The sequence below is a fragment of the Zeugodacus cucurbitae genome, chromosome 3 (genome assembly GCF_028554725.1).
Source record: "Zeugodacus cucurbitae isolate PBARC_wt_2022May chromosome 3, idZeuCucr1.2, whole genome shotgun sequence".
In the NCBI taxonomy this organism is placed as follows: Eukaryota; Metazoa; Arthropoda; class Insecta; order Diptera; family Tephritidae; genus Zeugodacus; species Zeugodacus cucurbitae.
In genome coordinates this window covers 10,489,589-10,504,471 of record NC_071668.1, presented here as the reverse complement: position 1 = coordinate 10,504,471, position 14,883 = coordinate 10,489,589, and the positions used below count along the sequence as shown (strand labels likewise).

The 14,883-nt window shown below is 38.8% G+C and overlaps 2 protein-coding genes across 7 annotated transcripts in view; one reads left to right on the top strand and one right to left on the bottom strand.

Moving 5' to 3' along the window:
* Positions 1-14,883, bottom strand: part of Dock9_0 (dedicator of cytokinesis protein 9) — a 65,117-nt gene that overhangs the window by 1,213 nt on the left and 49,021 nt on the right. Inside the window, exons 5-13 of one of the 3 annotated variants that reach the window (XM_011182031.3) lie at positions 14,738-14,855; positions 13,505-14,675; positions 13,172-13,422; positions 12,760-13,095; positions 8,058-11,144; positions 7,838-7,984; positions 3,555-3,765; positions 3,204-3,492; positions 2,913-3,139 (exon numbers count right to left, since the gene is read on the bottom strand). In XM_011182031.3, coding sequence (XP_011180333.1) covers positions 2,913-3,139; positions 3,204-3,492; positions 3,555-3,765; positions 7,838-7,984; positions 8,058-11,144; positions 12,760-13,095; positions 13,172-13,422; positions 13,505-14,675; positions 14,738-14,855 — 5,837 coding nt within the window. Of the gene's footprint in view, positions 1-2,642; positions 3,140-3,203; positions 3,493-3,554; positions 3,766-7,837; positions 7,985-8,057; positions 11,145-12,759; positions 13,096-13,171; positions 13,423-13,504; positions 14,676-14,737; positions 14,856-14,883 lie in introns of those variants that run through there. The other 2 variants (XM_011182032.3, XM_054226325.1) reach the window with 2 other exon arrangements.
* On the top strand, positions 4,081-6,821 carry LOC105210857 (uncharacterized). Of its 4 annotated transcripts, none has more exons than XM_011182030.3 (3): positions 4,081-6,072; positions 6,132-6,300; positions 6,473-6,821. In XM_011182030.3, the coding sequence occupies exons 1-3, from the start codon at positions 4,451-4,453 to the stop codon at positions 6,539-6,541; spliced, it is 1,860 nt and encodes a 619-aa protein (XP_011180332.1). In that variant the 5' UTR covers positions 4,081-4,450; the 3' UTR covers positions 6,542-6,821. The 4 variants fall into 4 exon arrangements, with proteins under 4 accessions (XP_011180332.1, XP_054082301.1, XP_054082304.1 ...); XM_054226326.1 differs by having other exon boundaries at positions 6,403-6,821; XM_054226329.1 differs by having other exon boundaries at positions 4,082-6,072; positions 6,132-6,301; positions 6,412-6,573.

Sequence of the window (14,883 nt, the reverse complement as noted above, 5' to 3'; positions counted from 1 at the left end):
TGTAAATATAATTTGTGTTAATGAGACATACAGGACGAGTTGTTAGTGACTTGTGATAATTTATAATAATAATAATTTAGAGTTAGTAGAGACAATAAATAAGTTAAGTGCGAAGTGTGCACTTAAATTTAGTTGGGGTGTAAGTCAGCACAAATGAAATAAAATATATATATGAAATAAAATATTTAGAGATAGCAGTAATTTATAATAGCTGCCTCTGATTCATCGACTCTTAGAGAGTGGTGAATCGAACAACACTGGTGTAAATCATATATATATATATGGAATAGAAAACGGTTAGGTGGTTTCAAAATTTTAAAAAATTTTTTTGTCTTAATTAATATGTTTAAAATATTATCCAAAAATATGAAAGCAATCCGAGTAATATTCTAAGAGATATACCCTTTGGTAGTTCCGTCCATCAACCACGTCAGTACGAATGTGAAACTTTAAACGCATTTATCTCAAAACTCAATTTTTCAAGTCGGTAGGCACGATATCTCAAAAAGTTATGAAGCGATTTTGTTCAAAGTTTGCACACATATTTGAAATACCATCATCTAGTTAATGAACGAGGGATTTTTTATATTGTTATTATAACTACATTTTCGAGCCAATATATGTCGAAAATTTTACCAAAAAAGTGAGTTTTTTGGTTTAAATTCTGTCAAAAATTCGAAATTCAATATTTTCTTTTTTCCTGCGTCCATTAACTATCGAAATATTTTTGGTTTATTGATTTTGGATGAACCAATAATGAGTTATGATGTCCACCACTAGACCTCTTTTTTTACACGTTAAGGGAGAAGAGGTGTCAACGGCTGAGTTTTCGAAAATGTTTAAAAGAAATATGTATATATTTAAAAAAAATTGTTAATATACCCTTGTTTTTATCCTCTGACGCCCACCTAACCCCTTAAACTATATAAATGTAGTATGTATTCATACACTCTCTGGTAATATAATGGTTAAAAGTAAATATAAATAATAATATAAAACAATAAAATAATTAATAAATAAATTAAAAAATATTATTAAATGTAATAATTCATAAATTAAAAGAAATATTCAACTGTAATTTTCTTGCAAAATTCATTAAAATTAGCAGATAATTAATGCTTAATTAAAAATTAATTTACAAAAAAAATATTTAAAATGTTTCATGTGTATATTAAATTACCAATTTATCATCGGCATTAATATGTAATTTAATACTCATAATATTATTTATTCTACATTAGCTAATTATTAGATAATAATCTTTGGCTTGATTTTTATTAAATGCTTTAGCATATCATTACGAATTTTCTAAACAACATATTTGTTTATCTACTCTAAGTTTATAACGGTATAGTAAATAGCACGCACTTATTTTAATTGAAAAATATTAAGTAACTGTTTAAATGCATATTACTTAATTATAATTTAGACACCAAGAAGTCAAAATGCAATTCAAATGGCTAGGTTATATAAATGTAAATACATATAAATAATTTTTCAAACGTATACGTGGTGTGTTCAAAAAAGTAATGGGAATTTTGAAATTTCCAATTGTCCAAAAATCCACTTGTCAAAATTGTTCATTGTTGATATATGTAAATGCCCCTGTAGTACGAGACATATTTAGCTTTATTCATTGCATATTAGACCTGTTTTTATGAGTTCGACAATTGTCGTTTCTTAAAATCTCACACTTCGTTGCTTGTTCGTGAGTTCTTGGTCAAAAATAATACTGTAACGATGTCTCAGACTCCATATTCTCGTCAGACATGTGACTTTTTACTATTTTCAAAAATTAATATAACCTTAAAGGGTCGTCGTTTTACAAGGAAATCGCTGAAAGAGAGCCAAAAGCTATCCCGAAAATCCAGTTTAAGAAGGGAATAATATCGAATGGAGAATATTTTGAAGGCGATAACATAAATGTAGTCGAATGAATAAATATAGCTCAACTTCCATAACTCGAACCCTTGAATAATGTCAAATTTCATACAAATTACCTTCCTTAACTCGAAAGTCTCTCGTTTTTTTTGTGAATTATGGTGATTCGAAGTAGAGATGTTCAACTGTATTAAAAAAAAAACGAAAATTCCCAAATATTTGAACACACCTCATATATGAGTCGTTTTTTGGTTTATATATATAATAAATTTATAATTAATTATTTATATATATTTTTTTTATAATAAATTTATAATAATTAATAATTTATTTTTTATATTAAAAACAGTTAAATTATTTAAATTTATTAAATATATTAAATATATGTAATCCAACCACACAAACATAATAGCCCCAACAACATTTTTGCACACCACAAATAGTATATTAGTTGTTAGTAAAGCACATACCACATATAGACACATAAATCCATTAATAATTTGCATTAATTAATCACCATTAGTCGATGCTGCCAAAGCCCATAGAAGAAATAGCATTGCATTTGGCGTGATAAAGTATTAACTTAAATGTGCCATAAAGCAAGCGATCAATCACCATTTTGTTGAGTACAAACATACACGTGCATCCATAAGTACATATACATATTTATATATATATATATATATATGTATGTGCAAACGCCCACCAAACACCTGAAGAAGTGTTATAAAGCCGCACAACTCGCATAGTGACCACACACACATTTTTTTTTTATTTATTTATAACTACCGGTTATTAATTTTGTTTTTTGATTTTTTTTTTAGATTATTAGTTAATAGTTAGTCGCTTAAAATATCGAAATTCTAGTCAAGTTAGCTTTGCTATAGAATTTTGTTTTTAACTGAAATTTACTAATACACATCATATTCCTATTCAGTGTATATATGTAGGTGTGTGTGTGTGTGTGCGTTTTTGTGTATTTTTTGTTATTGTTTTGTTTTAATTTGTATTTAGCAAATTTTAGGCAGTACTTGAATTTTGCGAAGCCCCACTGATTGCATTAAATAAAGCCATGCTATTGCGTTGCCCACTGTTGACGCTATCATCCAAAGGCTGAAACGGCTCACCGAGTAGCTCGCTGAGTGCTTGACACAGCTTGCGATAATTGTCGGCGAGCGCATTGTGATATTCCGCTTGATCGCTGCTAATCATGCGCGCATTCAGCTGCAGCGCGGTGTTGCAGACCTTAACGAAGTCTCTGTAAGAGATAAAAAAATTTATGATAAAGACCGTTATTTCATTTTAATAAAAAAAAAACTCACCTAAAGATATCCTTCAAATCCTCCACACGATCTATAGAGAAATTACACACTATTTTGGGATCTAAAAACGCTTGCGCATAAGCAAGTGGTCCCGCATTAACGGTAACCGCTACGCTGCCTTGTAGACGCAGTTGTAGCTTCTTTACATCGGCTGGCGGCAGTATAACCTCTTCAAGTTCGGAAACCTTTGTTTGCATTTCATCGATAGCCACCTCGATGGGGCTCAGCTCGATGATTTCGCGTGATTTGACCGGTATGCGTTTTAGTACGTAGGGGAAGGAGTAGGTGGCTGTTAGAAAGGAAAATGAAATATATTACCATAATATATGTATAATAGAATTATGAACTCACTTTTGATGACGGTTTTGCGCTTCCATTGCTCCTCGACACTGCCACGCGCCGCACCGGATTTCGTGAATGGTGTTTCGTACATAAAAGTGTCGACATCGTGATTTTGTTCGAATTCGTTGAGGCGCTGATCGAGCTCTTCCTTGCTGAAGAATGGTATGACGTGGGTGACTTGTATGTAGGCCAATTTGGGATCGAGCGCATTGGGATCCACCTGGTGGTTGAAGAGAAGACAATACTTTCATATTTGCTTAGAAAATATTTATTTGCATACTTTAAGAAATTATTCCATAAATGTTTGGAACAACCCACGTATTTTTGTATCTTAGAAAATTAATTTGAAAATTTGTTTCGAGCAACCCTCATATTTTTTTTTACATAACTACATTAAATTAAAAAATATATACATATACCTATGAAAATCTAAATTTTTTGTAAAATCTCTACGAAATACTGATACCTTTGCACATTTCAAACGAAAAAAAACTGTATTTTCAATTACTATGACATACAACTTTGCCGCAAGCATCATTTCACAAATCTGGTAAATATTTTCCCGAAAAGAATTAATTTTTTGGTTCGAAATTTGACAAGATATTTTTTAAATTTCTACGTTTTTTACTTCAGTTTTAAATCCTATAAAATTCGTTTTAAAAACAATAAAACCAGAGAACGTATATTTTCTGCTTTTCACCGACCTATCCAAACGACTGCCGTACGACCAACAAAAACGCCAGAAAACGCCACGTAGACGGTCGACGAGAATTTTCTATAAAACATTTCGGGTGTAGTCGGGGAAAGTTTTAGAAAAGTAATATTAGACAAGACGGCAAGAAAAGCAGAAACCAAGTAAGCAGTGAATTTTGATTCGAAGCAGTTTATAAGAAACCGTCGGTAAGATGCAAGCAGCCGCAGATATGCCCATAGAAATGGCAAATAAAGAAACAGCGCAGACAACGAAGTTGCCAACAATTATTTCCAGCAATGGACTCAAAATCACATCCAAGTTAAATCCGGACGCAAAGGAATTCTATCCCTCATATTTGTTGCGACAGAAAATTATGCGAGAAATCGGTGATGTCGGTGGGGGTGGTGCGCTTGCGCAACCGTTACAACTGACGCAGAATGCAAATGTGTTGAAGGTTATAAAGATTGAAGGTATAATGGGAACAAATCAAGTAGTGACAGACGTGAATGCGCTGAAGGCGCCAATAGAAGATGAAAAAGCAAAAGAAACCGAGACCACAGGAATTGTGAGCCAAATAAAAGCGCCGAACGATGAAGAGACAGTCGAGGTCAAAAGCGAAGACAGCAAGGACTTGGAGTTGGAATCAAGGAAAGAACCAGCAGAAGCAGGGAAATTAGTTAACACAGTTACAGTGCCACAGTTGAGCTTGGAAACCATGAAAGCAACGAAGCCAGTCGAAGAAGACGTAAGAGGCTCTGAGGAAGACAGCACAGACTTTGAGGATGCCGAGGGTGAGCCTATGATGCAGCCGATGAGCGCACAAGCGAATAAATTACAATTAAAAGAATTGCAATTGAATAATACTGAGGCAAAAGTGGTTGGCGACGCAGTGGTGGGACGCACTCTACCCAACAATAACAACATCAACAATGAGCTTAGCGAGAACATAAGTGATGAAGAGAATCGCGAGCAATATTCCGATCAGAGCTCCAATGAAACACTCAACGAATTCAAGTGCAAAGAAGACACCGAATCAGTAGAGGTTAGCGAGCTGAGCGAAGAGAATGAGCTGGCCGAGGAGGAAGCTTCGCATGAGCTACCACAAATCTTGGAGGAAATAAAAGAGTACAACAGCTTGTGTGGCGACGGTGATGGCGATGTGGAGTGCGAAACGGACGGCGTTTGTGAAAGTGTTGGCATAGGCGATGGTGATGGCGATGTGCCGCTCGAACATAATATAGAGCAACTACAGCTGAGCGATAAGCCAACCCAAGAAGCGGATGGTGATGCCGCAACCGGTGGCAGCACTGAAACGCCACCGCAAACACCAAATGAGGTGTGTAAAAGTCCGACTAGTAAATCACGCCTCGGCAAGGGTAAGCTGCTCAAGGAGAAGGAGGATAAAAAGAAGACAGAGAAACGCACCACATTACGCAAATTGGCCAGCATCAGTTTGAGCTTGCGCGGCAAGAATAGCGCACATCACAGCGAGAAGACGACGCAACGCAGCAGCTCTTCGGTGATGACACGCACCAAGCGTCTCTCGGAGAGTCTACACAACCTCACCATGGGACACAAGCCGAAAACGGATAGCAAGAAGACAGAGGGCAGCAGTCGTCTATTGCCACGCAGTGCCACCAATATACCGCGACCGCCAACTGCACGCGCACGCACGGTGCTCAGTCGCGCTACAACCGAGTCGAATGGCATGAATTATAAAGCGCCGAAGACGCGCATAACCAGCACCGTAAGCACAACCGCCAATCACAGCGCCGCGAAAGATACCACCTCATTGAAATCGGTGAGCTCAACGGAGCAGAGTTTGGCTGTGAAGTAAGTGTGGGGCTGTATTCTTGTTATATATATCTCACGCATCTCTTGATTTCTCACAGAACTACCACATTAGCGGCCAAGAAGTCGCTTGTCAGCAAATCTTCAAATGCCACACTCGAAAAATCCGGCATACCCACAGTCACAGCCACCAAGTCTAAGGATTCGGTTGGCAAAGTGCGTCCACGTGGCACACACGCCTCCACGCTGCGTCAAAATGAGGCGCAAAAGGTAAACATAGCGCAATAATATACCTAACCTCATTCTTTGTATTCTTTATTTCGTTGTGTGAACCCTTGTGCTTCAATGTGCTTTTGTGTCTTTTCATTTTATATGTCCATGCCCCGTAAATCCAAAACCCGCATGTTGCGTAAAACCCTCACTGGTCGCTGTGCCTGTTTAGCGTCGTAATCTCTTTCCCAACGATGATGTCGAATCGAATATTGAATTGTCACAATTTTTGTTTAAGTAACGGTATCTTTTAAAATAATATAAAAACATATATATATTTTTTTAATTAAACAATTGCTCAATGAAAAACCAAACGATGTGAATTGTTGTGCTGTATTTTGGAGTGGTCAAGTCATATTTGCTTCGAATTAGCATAATGTTTATTAACCGATGTATGTTATTGCTGTTGTTGTTGAAAATGTAAAGCAAAGCTATGCGCTTAAGCCGCAAACGACAAATGTAATATATTGAATATATATCTGTAAATTGTAATAAATACTAGTATTTTAACAACAACAAAAGACGAAAATTTTTGGAAGATTTCATGCAGTGTATATTATAAGTTTCTTCAGCGAAAGAAAAGGACAAAAATACGCAAACGGAGCTGGAGCTGAGAAAGTGAGTGTATGAGAAAGTTCAGACAGAGAGGGAAAGAAAGAGATGGAGGGAGAGGATGGGAGATTCAGAAAGAAAGAACAAAGCCACTAAAAATCCCGAAATATTCTAACCGGAAATTTAGAATGATCAGTCGACAACCTCTACACAGTTAAGGAGATCAGATAGAGGAAAAATTGCATGATAAAGAAACTGCGACTCTTATATGGATCTTCCTGATGCAGTACGACGCAGTTAAAGAAGGTACAGACTTGTCAGAACACTGCTTTCCGGACAGCCACAGTCTGTCTCTTGATGTCTATAGCCGAGCACAATGAGGCCCGAAGCGTCGGAAGCCGAACCGCCACCAAGAACCATCAAGAGTATGTTCCTGAAATAAGTCGACGGCCTACAGAACTATACCGACCGAAATACGGACGCGACTGACTTCCGACAAGCACTGAGCGCCTTTTACAGAGGAGGAGAGGAGCTTGGCATTTCACTGCCCATGAATGCGTACTTGCGTACCACCAACAGCGGACACCGAGTCGAAACTAGAGTGGCCCTCGCGCAACTTCATTCTGGATACTGTAATCGATTAATTTAGACCTAGGGAGGTCAGAAAAGTTATCAGCTTAGAAAACTTTATCAATAAAAATATATACGTAGCAGGGACCTCAAAAATATTATAAATTAGAAAAGAATCAACACAAAGGCGTCAAGTCCTAATATAGAAGACGCTACTACAGTGTTCATAGCTAAAAGATTGACTAGCTGATTTTTAATGTTTCTAAATTATATTTATATAGCAAGGAAACTGCTTGTTCATATATATTTTTTTTTATTTTACGCCGACAATATTTTTTGGGTTCCGGGTACTGAAACATGGATATCAAGCATTTTCTTTCCAAACAATAAAATAAAACTTAAATTTATTACTTACCGGTGATGAGTCCATTATCATCTTGACGACATCCTCGCCGAATTTCTCTTTATATTGTTTCGAAAGACGCTCTGATATCTCGCTAAGTGAGGTTAGTTTTGGTTCCTTGTAAACAAACTCTACTGCATGGTCATCCTCAAAGTAAACCTGTAAACAAAAATTAATAAATATTTAATACTGCCACTAATATAATAAGTAGAATAAGTTCAAAAACACCTACCATTCCAAAGAACACAACACGATAGAAACGCCCCAGCATGCGTTTGCCCGAACGATTCACTTCAACGATCTTATTGTACGCCTGCATAAGATGCTCATACGACTGCGCCAACTCAATGTATGAACGATTGCGCTCATACATGGGCAAAATGAGTTTATAAAGATCACCCAAGCACTCGAAGCGTTCGCCACGATCCAGAAAATCAGCGCATTGTTTCAACTGATCCAACAACATTTGTTCGGTGTATTGAGAATCCTGTGCACCCGCATCTAACTTCAAGCCTTGCTCGTCACGCGGTATATTACGTGATATCTTCTTGAACGCCGAGGCGCCCCAGTTGATGTTGCAGCCACCGCGTAAGCGTAAATACTCCGACATGAGCGCGGCGATGTGCAGATGACAGCAAGCCGCCTCCGATATGTTACCATTCTGTTCGTGATTGCGCGCCATCGTTATGAGCCAGGTGTGACGCAGTTCGGGTGTCGACGCGTATGAGTTTGCTAGTGAATACTGTAGTTCGAGTAAACGTTCGGGATCCATGTGATGGGCTTGCATTTGCGCGGTCGCCATCAGTACGGTACGCACGCGACGCGTCAGATCTTTAACCTCCATTGGAAAACCGGTACCCTTCATGGCTTTATCGCTATTAGCGTAACTGTTAATCATGGAGAGACTCTCTTGGAAGCGCGCATTATTCAAACCGATCACATTGCCGATCATTTGCGAAACCGAGATGATCACTTGTAGATGTACGCGTGTGAGGCCTTTACGGCCGGTATATTCAAAGTTACTGCGCATCAGCAGATAGAGTACGGCGCATGACTCGTGACGTATGGCGACTAGACGACTGTCACAACCCTTCAACAGCTCATAAACCATTTGACCACACAACGTAGCGTTACCTTTGAAAAGCGCCGGTGAGAAGTTGTTGATGAACGCGCGCAGTGCAGCGAACACATGTTTCGATAATCTCTCCGACTGTCCCAACTGCAGGAAACGCAGATAGACGCGCGCTAGCTGCGGCAACACCAGACTATCACCCAATTTGTCACGGAAATGCACGGCATACAAGCCGAGACTATCCAGTATAATCATACCGATTTCGGTGGCCAAATTGGACTCGTACAACGCCTGTTGACTGCGCGCCGTCTCCTCAACGAGGTTCTCACGGTTCTGCGTATGCGACAGTGTACCTGATTCATGTGCGTTGCCATTACCGTTGGCCGCCTGTTCCGCGTTTGGCGGCTGCATGCGCGCGGGCAAAGTACTGGCTTTGGCGGTGCGCGCCGCACGCGCTTCCTTACCATCGTCCGCCAGGTTGATATGCTTCTTGCCCACATAACGGAATTGCACCAGACACAAATCCAGTATGCTGAGATACGCAAGCGTTTCGGTTTCTGTGCAATTCTGCCACCAACCGATCATTTGATCTTGTGCTAAATGCTTGACTACAAAGAGAAAGCCGAGCAAGAGATCTTTACTCTCCGCCGTATTAAATTTATCGCAACGCGGCAAACTATTCAAGCCGTGCAGAAGCGAGCGATTGTGACCGTTGCGCATGGCTACATCCGTCAGGTCGGTGACATGGTGACCATTTGTGACTGCGCCCAAAGTGGGCGTATCCTGTGAATTTTGCGAATCGGAATTAAGCGTATTCAGCGAACTCTCCGAATTGCCATTGGCGAGCGGCGCAGTGCCTGGGTGCGCCGTATCTCTGACATACACCGAGGCGCGCAGTGGACTCGGATGTTCAATATGCAGCGTCATGCGATTTTTCGAACGCGGCGTCGACGTTGACGAATTCAAGACTGTGTCCTTACCGAAAACATAACTGCTGGAACATGATAAGCGCTGTGTATATGAAGCCGAATCGGCGTAGACGTGACCATTTGGCGTTGCCACACCCGACAAATCATCGATACGGTGCGCATTTTCCATGACTATACCCAACCATGGCACATAGAGCAGTGCTATGCGTGAGAGTTGACCACGATTCTGATAGCGATCGTCGAGCTCATGTTTGGCGAGTAGATTCTTAAAGATCCGCAGCGCATGGCGTCGCACTGCGCTCGCCTCGTTCAGACTATGTTTCAGCTCTTGCAGCAACAAACCGGCAAGGAAGTGTTGGCGACAGAACTCTTCGGAGAGCGTGAAGTGCAGCATCATTTCTGGAGGACGATTCTTCGGATTCAGCACGAATGGCAAATTCAGCGGCACATAATGTTCGTGCTGACAAATCTCCGCTAGAAAATCGAATTTAAACTCTTGTAACGTACGCTGACCGCCCGGCTCAAACTGTTCCATATAGTATTTGATTAACTTGAAGACGAAACCACGATCCATGTAGCTGAGGCAGCGACGCACAAATTGCGACAACGAACGATTCAACTGTTGCGTCTCCACCGGCAGATCTTTGTAGCGCGAGATTAGATATGATGTCAGCACTTTTATCAAACTCTCCACACGCGTTGGATATTCTTTGGGAAACCGTTCGTTACGCAGCATACGTATACGGCCCGTATCCAATAGATGTTGCGCCATACTTTTAATGATCAAATCGAAGAATATACCCGAGTAATGCATGAATTTATTGACGATCAGAAAATCGGTATTGTTCGGATGCAAAATGGTCGGCAGATATTTGCACAGCTCACCATGCACTGTACGCGATGTCTTCTGACTGTAGTAGGGCGCATGGAAGACATACTTCACATAGGCGCTGAGCAATTCCTTGCGACTGGCCTCATCGATCAGCATGTGTATGATGTTGATCAGCAGGCGTATGATATTCAAACCGATATCCTCGGACTGTGTATGCACGAGCAGCGTGAAGAGTTCATTCAAAACGGTTGGCAGGAAATTAATCAGCGTGCTAATATCGATCGCATGCGCCGCCTTGAGTATTTTACAGGTTTCCGTTTCAGCGGGTAACGCTGTGGTTTTGCCACCCTCCAACAGCCGTTCACAATGTGCGAAAAAGTTATGCAAATGCTGATCGGCCGTCAATACGGTGGAGTCCATGCGGAAGGCGACGCCGAAGAGTGGTCGCTGACTGTCGATCCATTGTATCTCGGGACCACAATTCTGCTGGAAATATGGTAATGTTTTGTAGACAAAGAGTGGGAGATAGAAAGTGGGATAGAGCGCGACAGCGGGGAAGTGTGACAGTGACAGTGACAGTGTGAGAGGTTGGGTATATAGGTAGTGGGCGTATGGACACCAGGAAGTTCACAAACCAAGCGTATGCATGTTGACGGACAAGCACAAATGTGAGCGCGAGTGTGTGTTTTTTAATGGCACCGTGGAAGATATGTTGTTGGTCATATATTTTTTTTAATTTTGTAGAATTTATTTCATTTTAGATAATTCAATTATAATTTTTTTATATTTTTATAATTATTTTTTTTTATTTTTAGTAGTTTGATTTCAAATTTTTAATATTTTTTAATATTTTTTTTAATTATAAAATATAATAAATAAATTTAATATTTTTTTTGATTTTTTATTTAGTTCGTTTTAATAAAAACAAATATTTAATTAAATTTATTATTTTTATTATCATTTTTATTTTAAATATTTTTTTTAAATTCATTTATTTTAAATTTTATTATTTTTATCAAATAATTATATTTTTTTCACATTTATAATATAATATGAAATATTTTTTTAATTTATTTTAAAATTTTATATTTAATTAAATTTATTATTTTTATTTTATTATTCAATCAAATTTAGTTAATAAATATGTATATTTTTTATTGTTATTTTCAAAATTGACATATGAATTTTATTTTTATTTTATTTTATTTTAATATTTTTATCAAATAATTATAATTTTTCATATTTATAACATAATTTGAAATATTTTTTTAAATTTATTTTAAAATATTCATTAATTATTAATTAATTTATATTTTTTTACAATTAATTCATTTATAATTTTATTTTTATAATTTAAATTTATTATTTTATTATTTAATTTTTTTCATAATTATTTATTTTTAAGAATGATTATTATTGTATGTGTATAACGAATTTTTGTTGGTGTTGCAGCCAAATTAAAATAATTTTTCAATCCATATGTACACGCACAAGAATTTGAAGAAGCATGAAAGATATGAAAAAAAACAAGACAAAGATCAAATTGAGTAATGATGAAAAGAAAATATGTGAAGAACATTGAAATGAATGTATTTTTTGTTAGAAATACGATATGGATAAAACCAAAGAGAGTGTGAATGTGAATGTATGTATGGGATAAAAACAAAAAATTGGTTAGTTCAAAATGCAAATTAAAACAAAAACAATAAAAATATATATGTATATATATACAATTTAACAAAAACAAAAAATATTAGCACAAAAATTTGGGAGAAAATTATTAAATTATTAATAATAATATTAAAAATAAATGTTAAATTAAAAACAATTTATAAAAAACTTATTTAAAATTATATTAGCGTTTAAATGTTAAAAAATAAATTAAAAATAATTATAAATAATTTAATTAAAATAACAAAAATAAGAAAATTATTAAAAAAAATTAATTTTAGAAAACAAAAATATTTTTGAGGTTATTTGAACATGTATTGCTGCAAATAACATATTAATTCATCCCTAATTGGTTCACACACGTTATTAGTTTAGTCACAAAAAAACACAAAAATAATATGTTTACACTTCAACTATGCCACACACTTACCCCTTTGCCCAGCCCCAGAGGCTGTATCGACAGATAGCCGGCCGGTAGTGTCGCCGCAACCGCAATGTTTTGATCTTCGAGATTGATGCGACCCTTCTGCAACAACGGCAACCAAGCATAACCAATCGGCGTTTCAAAAGCGGCATTGGCATCACGCTTCTTGCCCAGATTGCACGACACATGATAGAAGGAGAAGAGCAAATGATGCTCGGGGAAGAGACCCAATGGCAAACGCATTTTCACCTCCTCATACCAAGTGGGTGTGGTGTGGTGATGCAGCACGGGGCAAGCGATTTGCGAGACTAGGAAATCATGACCAGGGCGACCGTAAATACACTGCAAGAATAACGGACAAAGCGGAGTATTAGTTTTATAATAGAAATGAAAATTTTTTGTACGTTGGACTACACACCTTCAATGGTTTGCTGCCCTCCTCGTCCGAGTCGCGCAACTCCACCACCACCGTTATGTTGCGTGCACGCGAAAATAACTTTTGACTATCGAATTGCAAATACTGCGGATAGACAAATAAGTGATTGCAGAATGTTATGTAGGGATAGGTGTCGCGCTTGCTATTGCTTTGGAATTCGGTCAGCTCGAGCGTGGGCGGTTTGGGTGGAAATGTGAAGTTAGCTAGCGGCACTAAAGACTTAGTAAAGGAACCTGTGTATGTATAGTTATGTATATGTAGTAAATGAGATTTCAAAGCAGTTTGAAATAGCATTAAATGCAAAGGCTCACTCACCTGACACTTTCTCCACCTCTTCAACGGTTAATTTCATATAACCTGGTATCACTGTGAGCTTGCTCAGCTTGTCGGGCTTTCGATATTCCGCCAACAATTTCAACAGCTCCTCATCCTTCAACTTATTCGCCTCCTGTCGGTAGATGGTCGTCAATTCGAATGTATTATTCTCCGTATCCAATTCGTTGCGGTAGCTGCGAAACAGTGGTTTGGCTGCCCATGCGAACGGTTGTCGATAGTGTCCAATGTTTTGCGCATAATTACGCGCCGTTTTGTGTAGTTTTAATGCGATCTTTGGATCGCGACCAGTCTTCAAGTAGGGTTCGGCCGCTTGCACTATGCTGCCTTGCAGTATTTTCTCCACCTTCAGCACCAAGTAGATATCTGGATGTGGCGCTGTCACTGAGAATACCGCCTGACGTAAGTGCGTGAAGTGTTCTTTGCCGCAACGCAGCAGATCACCAGAGAGATTCTCTAGTAGGGAGTTTTGTACGCGTGCGCCGCCGTTACTGTGCGCACGCTCATCCCGCTCATCGCCGCGTCGCTGTGGCACACAACAAGCCGCCACCGAGTTCGGCACTGGCGTCGTGGGTAGCATATCACTGACTGTGTCATCGTTCACATTGAAGTAAAACGATTCGGTTAATTTGCGGCCATTGCGCGCATCATACAGCGCCATGCTGGTGATGTACGGTTCCACTTGGCATAGATTCTCACCATCCAGACCATCAGTGCCGGCGCATTGCAAGCGAAAACGCAAGCCCTTACAGGCGATAAAGATACGTTTGCCGAATTGTTCACGAAACTGATCGATGCTGTCGTTGCTTGTTGCTTTACCCGTCGATTGGTAGCAGGCGAAGAGTCGTCGGCGATGCTCCCGTCGCGACTGCGCAATTGAAATGTCCGTTTCACGACCATACTTAATCAGCTGTGGGTTCATGGACTGATCCAGACCTTTCAATGTGCCAAAGATAACGTTGCTGGTGTTTGGTTGTGGTGCGCGCTCCAAAGAGGCAACGCGTTTATCCTCTTGTATTTTGTTTTGTTGCAGCACCAGCGAAAGCTTACTTAGCCAATCCTTGAATTCCTCCTCGTTTTCGGCGGCGAGCGTAAACGATTTATGGCCGGCGGTCATTCGGAGTTCAAAGCAAAAGCGGCCGCGTTTTGGATTCTGCAGGGAAATGGATTTGTTGGAAATATTTTGTTAGAGAAGTAAGTTGAGAAAACAGTTACCTGCACCACTTCTGTGCAAAAGTCCATGACTATTGTTGCTTTAGCCTCGCCTTGCTTCTCATCCTTGTGTAATTCGAGTATGTAGGTGCCGTCGACCTCCTGGCGCAGATAGCAATACCTGGAAGAATACGTATGTAGTAAAGAGT

Coding starts and splice junctions, on each gene's coding strand:
- LOC105210857 (XM_054226326.1), top strand. CDS start 4,451: ATGCAAGCAGCCGCAGATATGCCCATAGAAATGGCAAATAAAGAAACA. Junction 6,073..6,131: donor GAGCAGAGTTTGGCTGTGAA/GTAAGTGTGGGG, acceptor GATTTCTCACAG/AACTACCACATTAGCGGCCA. Junction 6,301..6,402: donor GTCAAAATGAGGCGCAAAAG/GTAAACATAGCG, acceptor TTTTCATTTTAT/ATGTCCATGCCCCGTAAATC.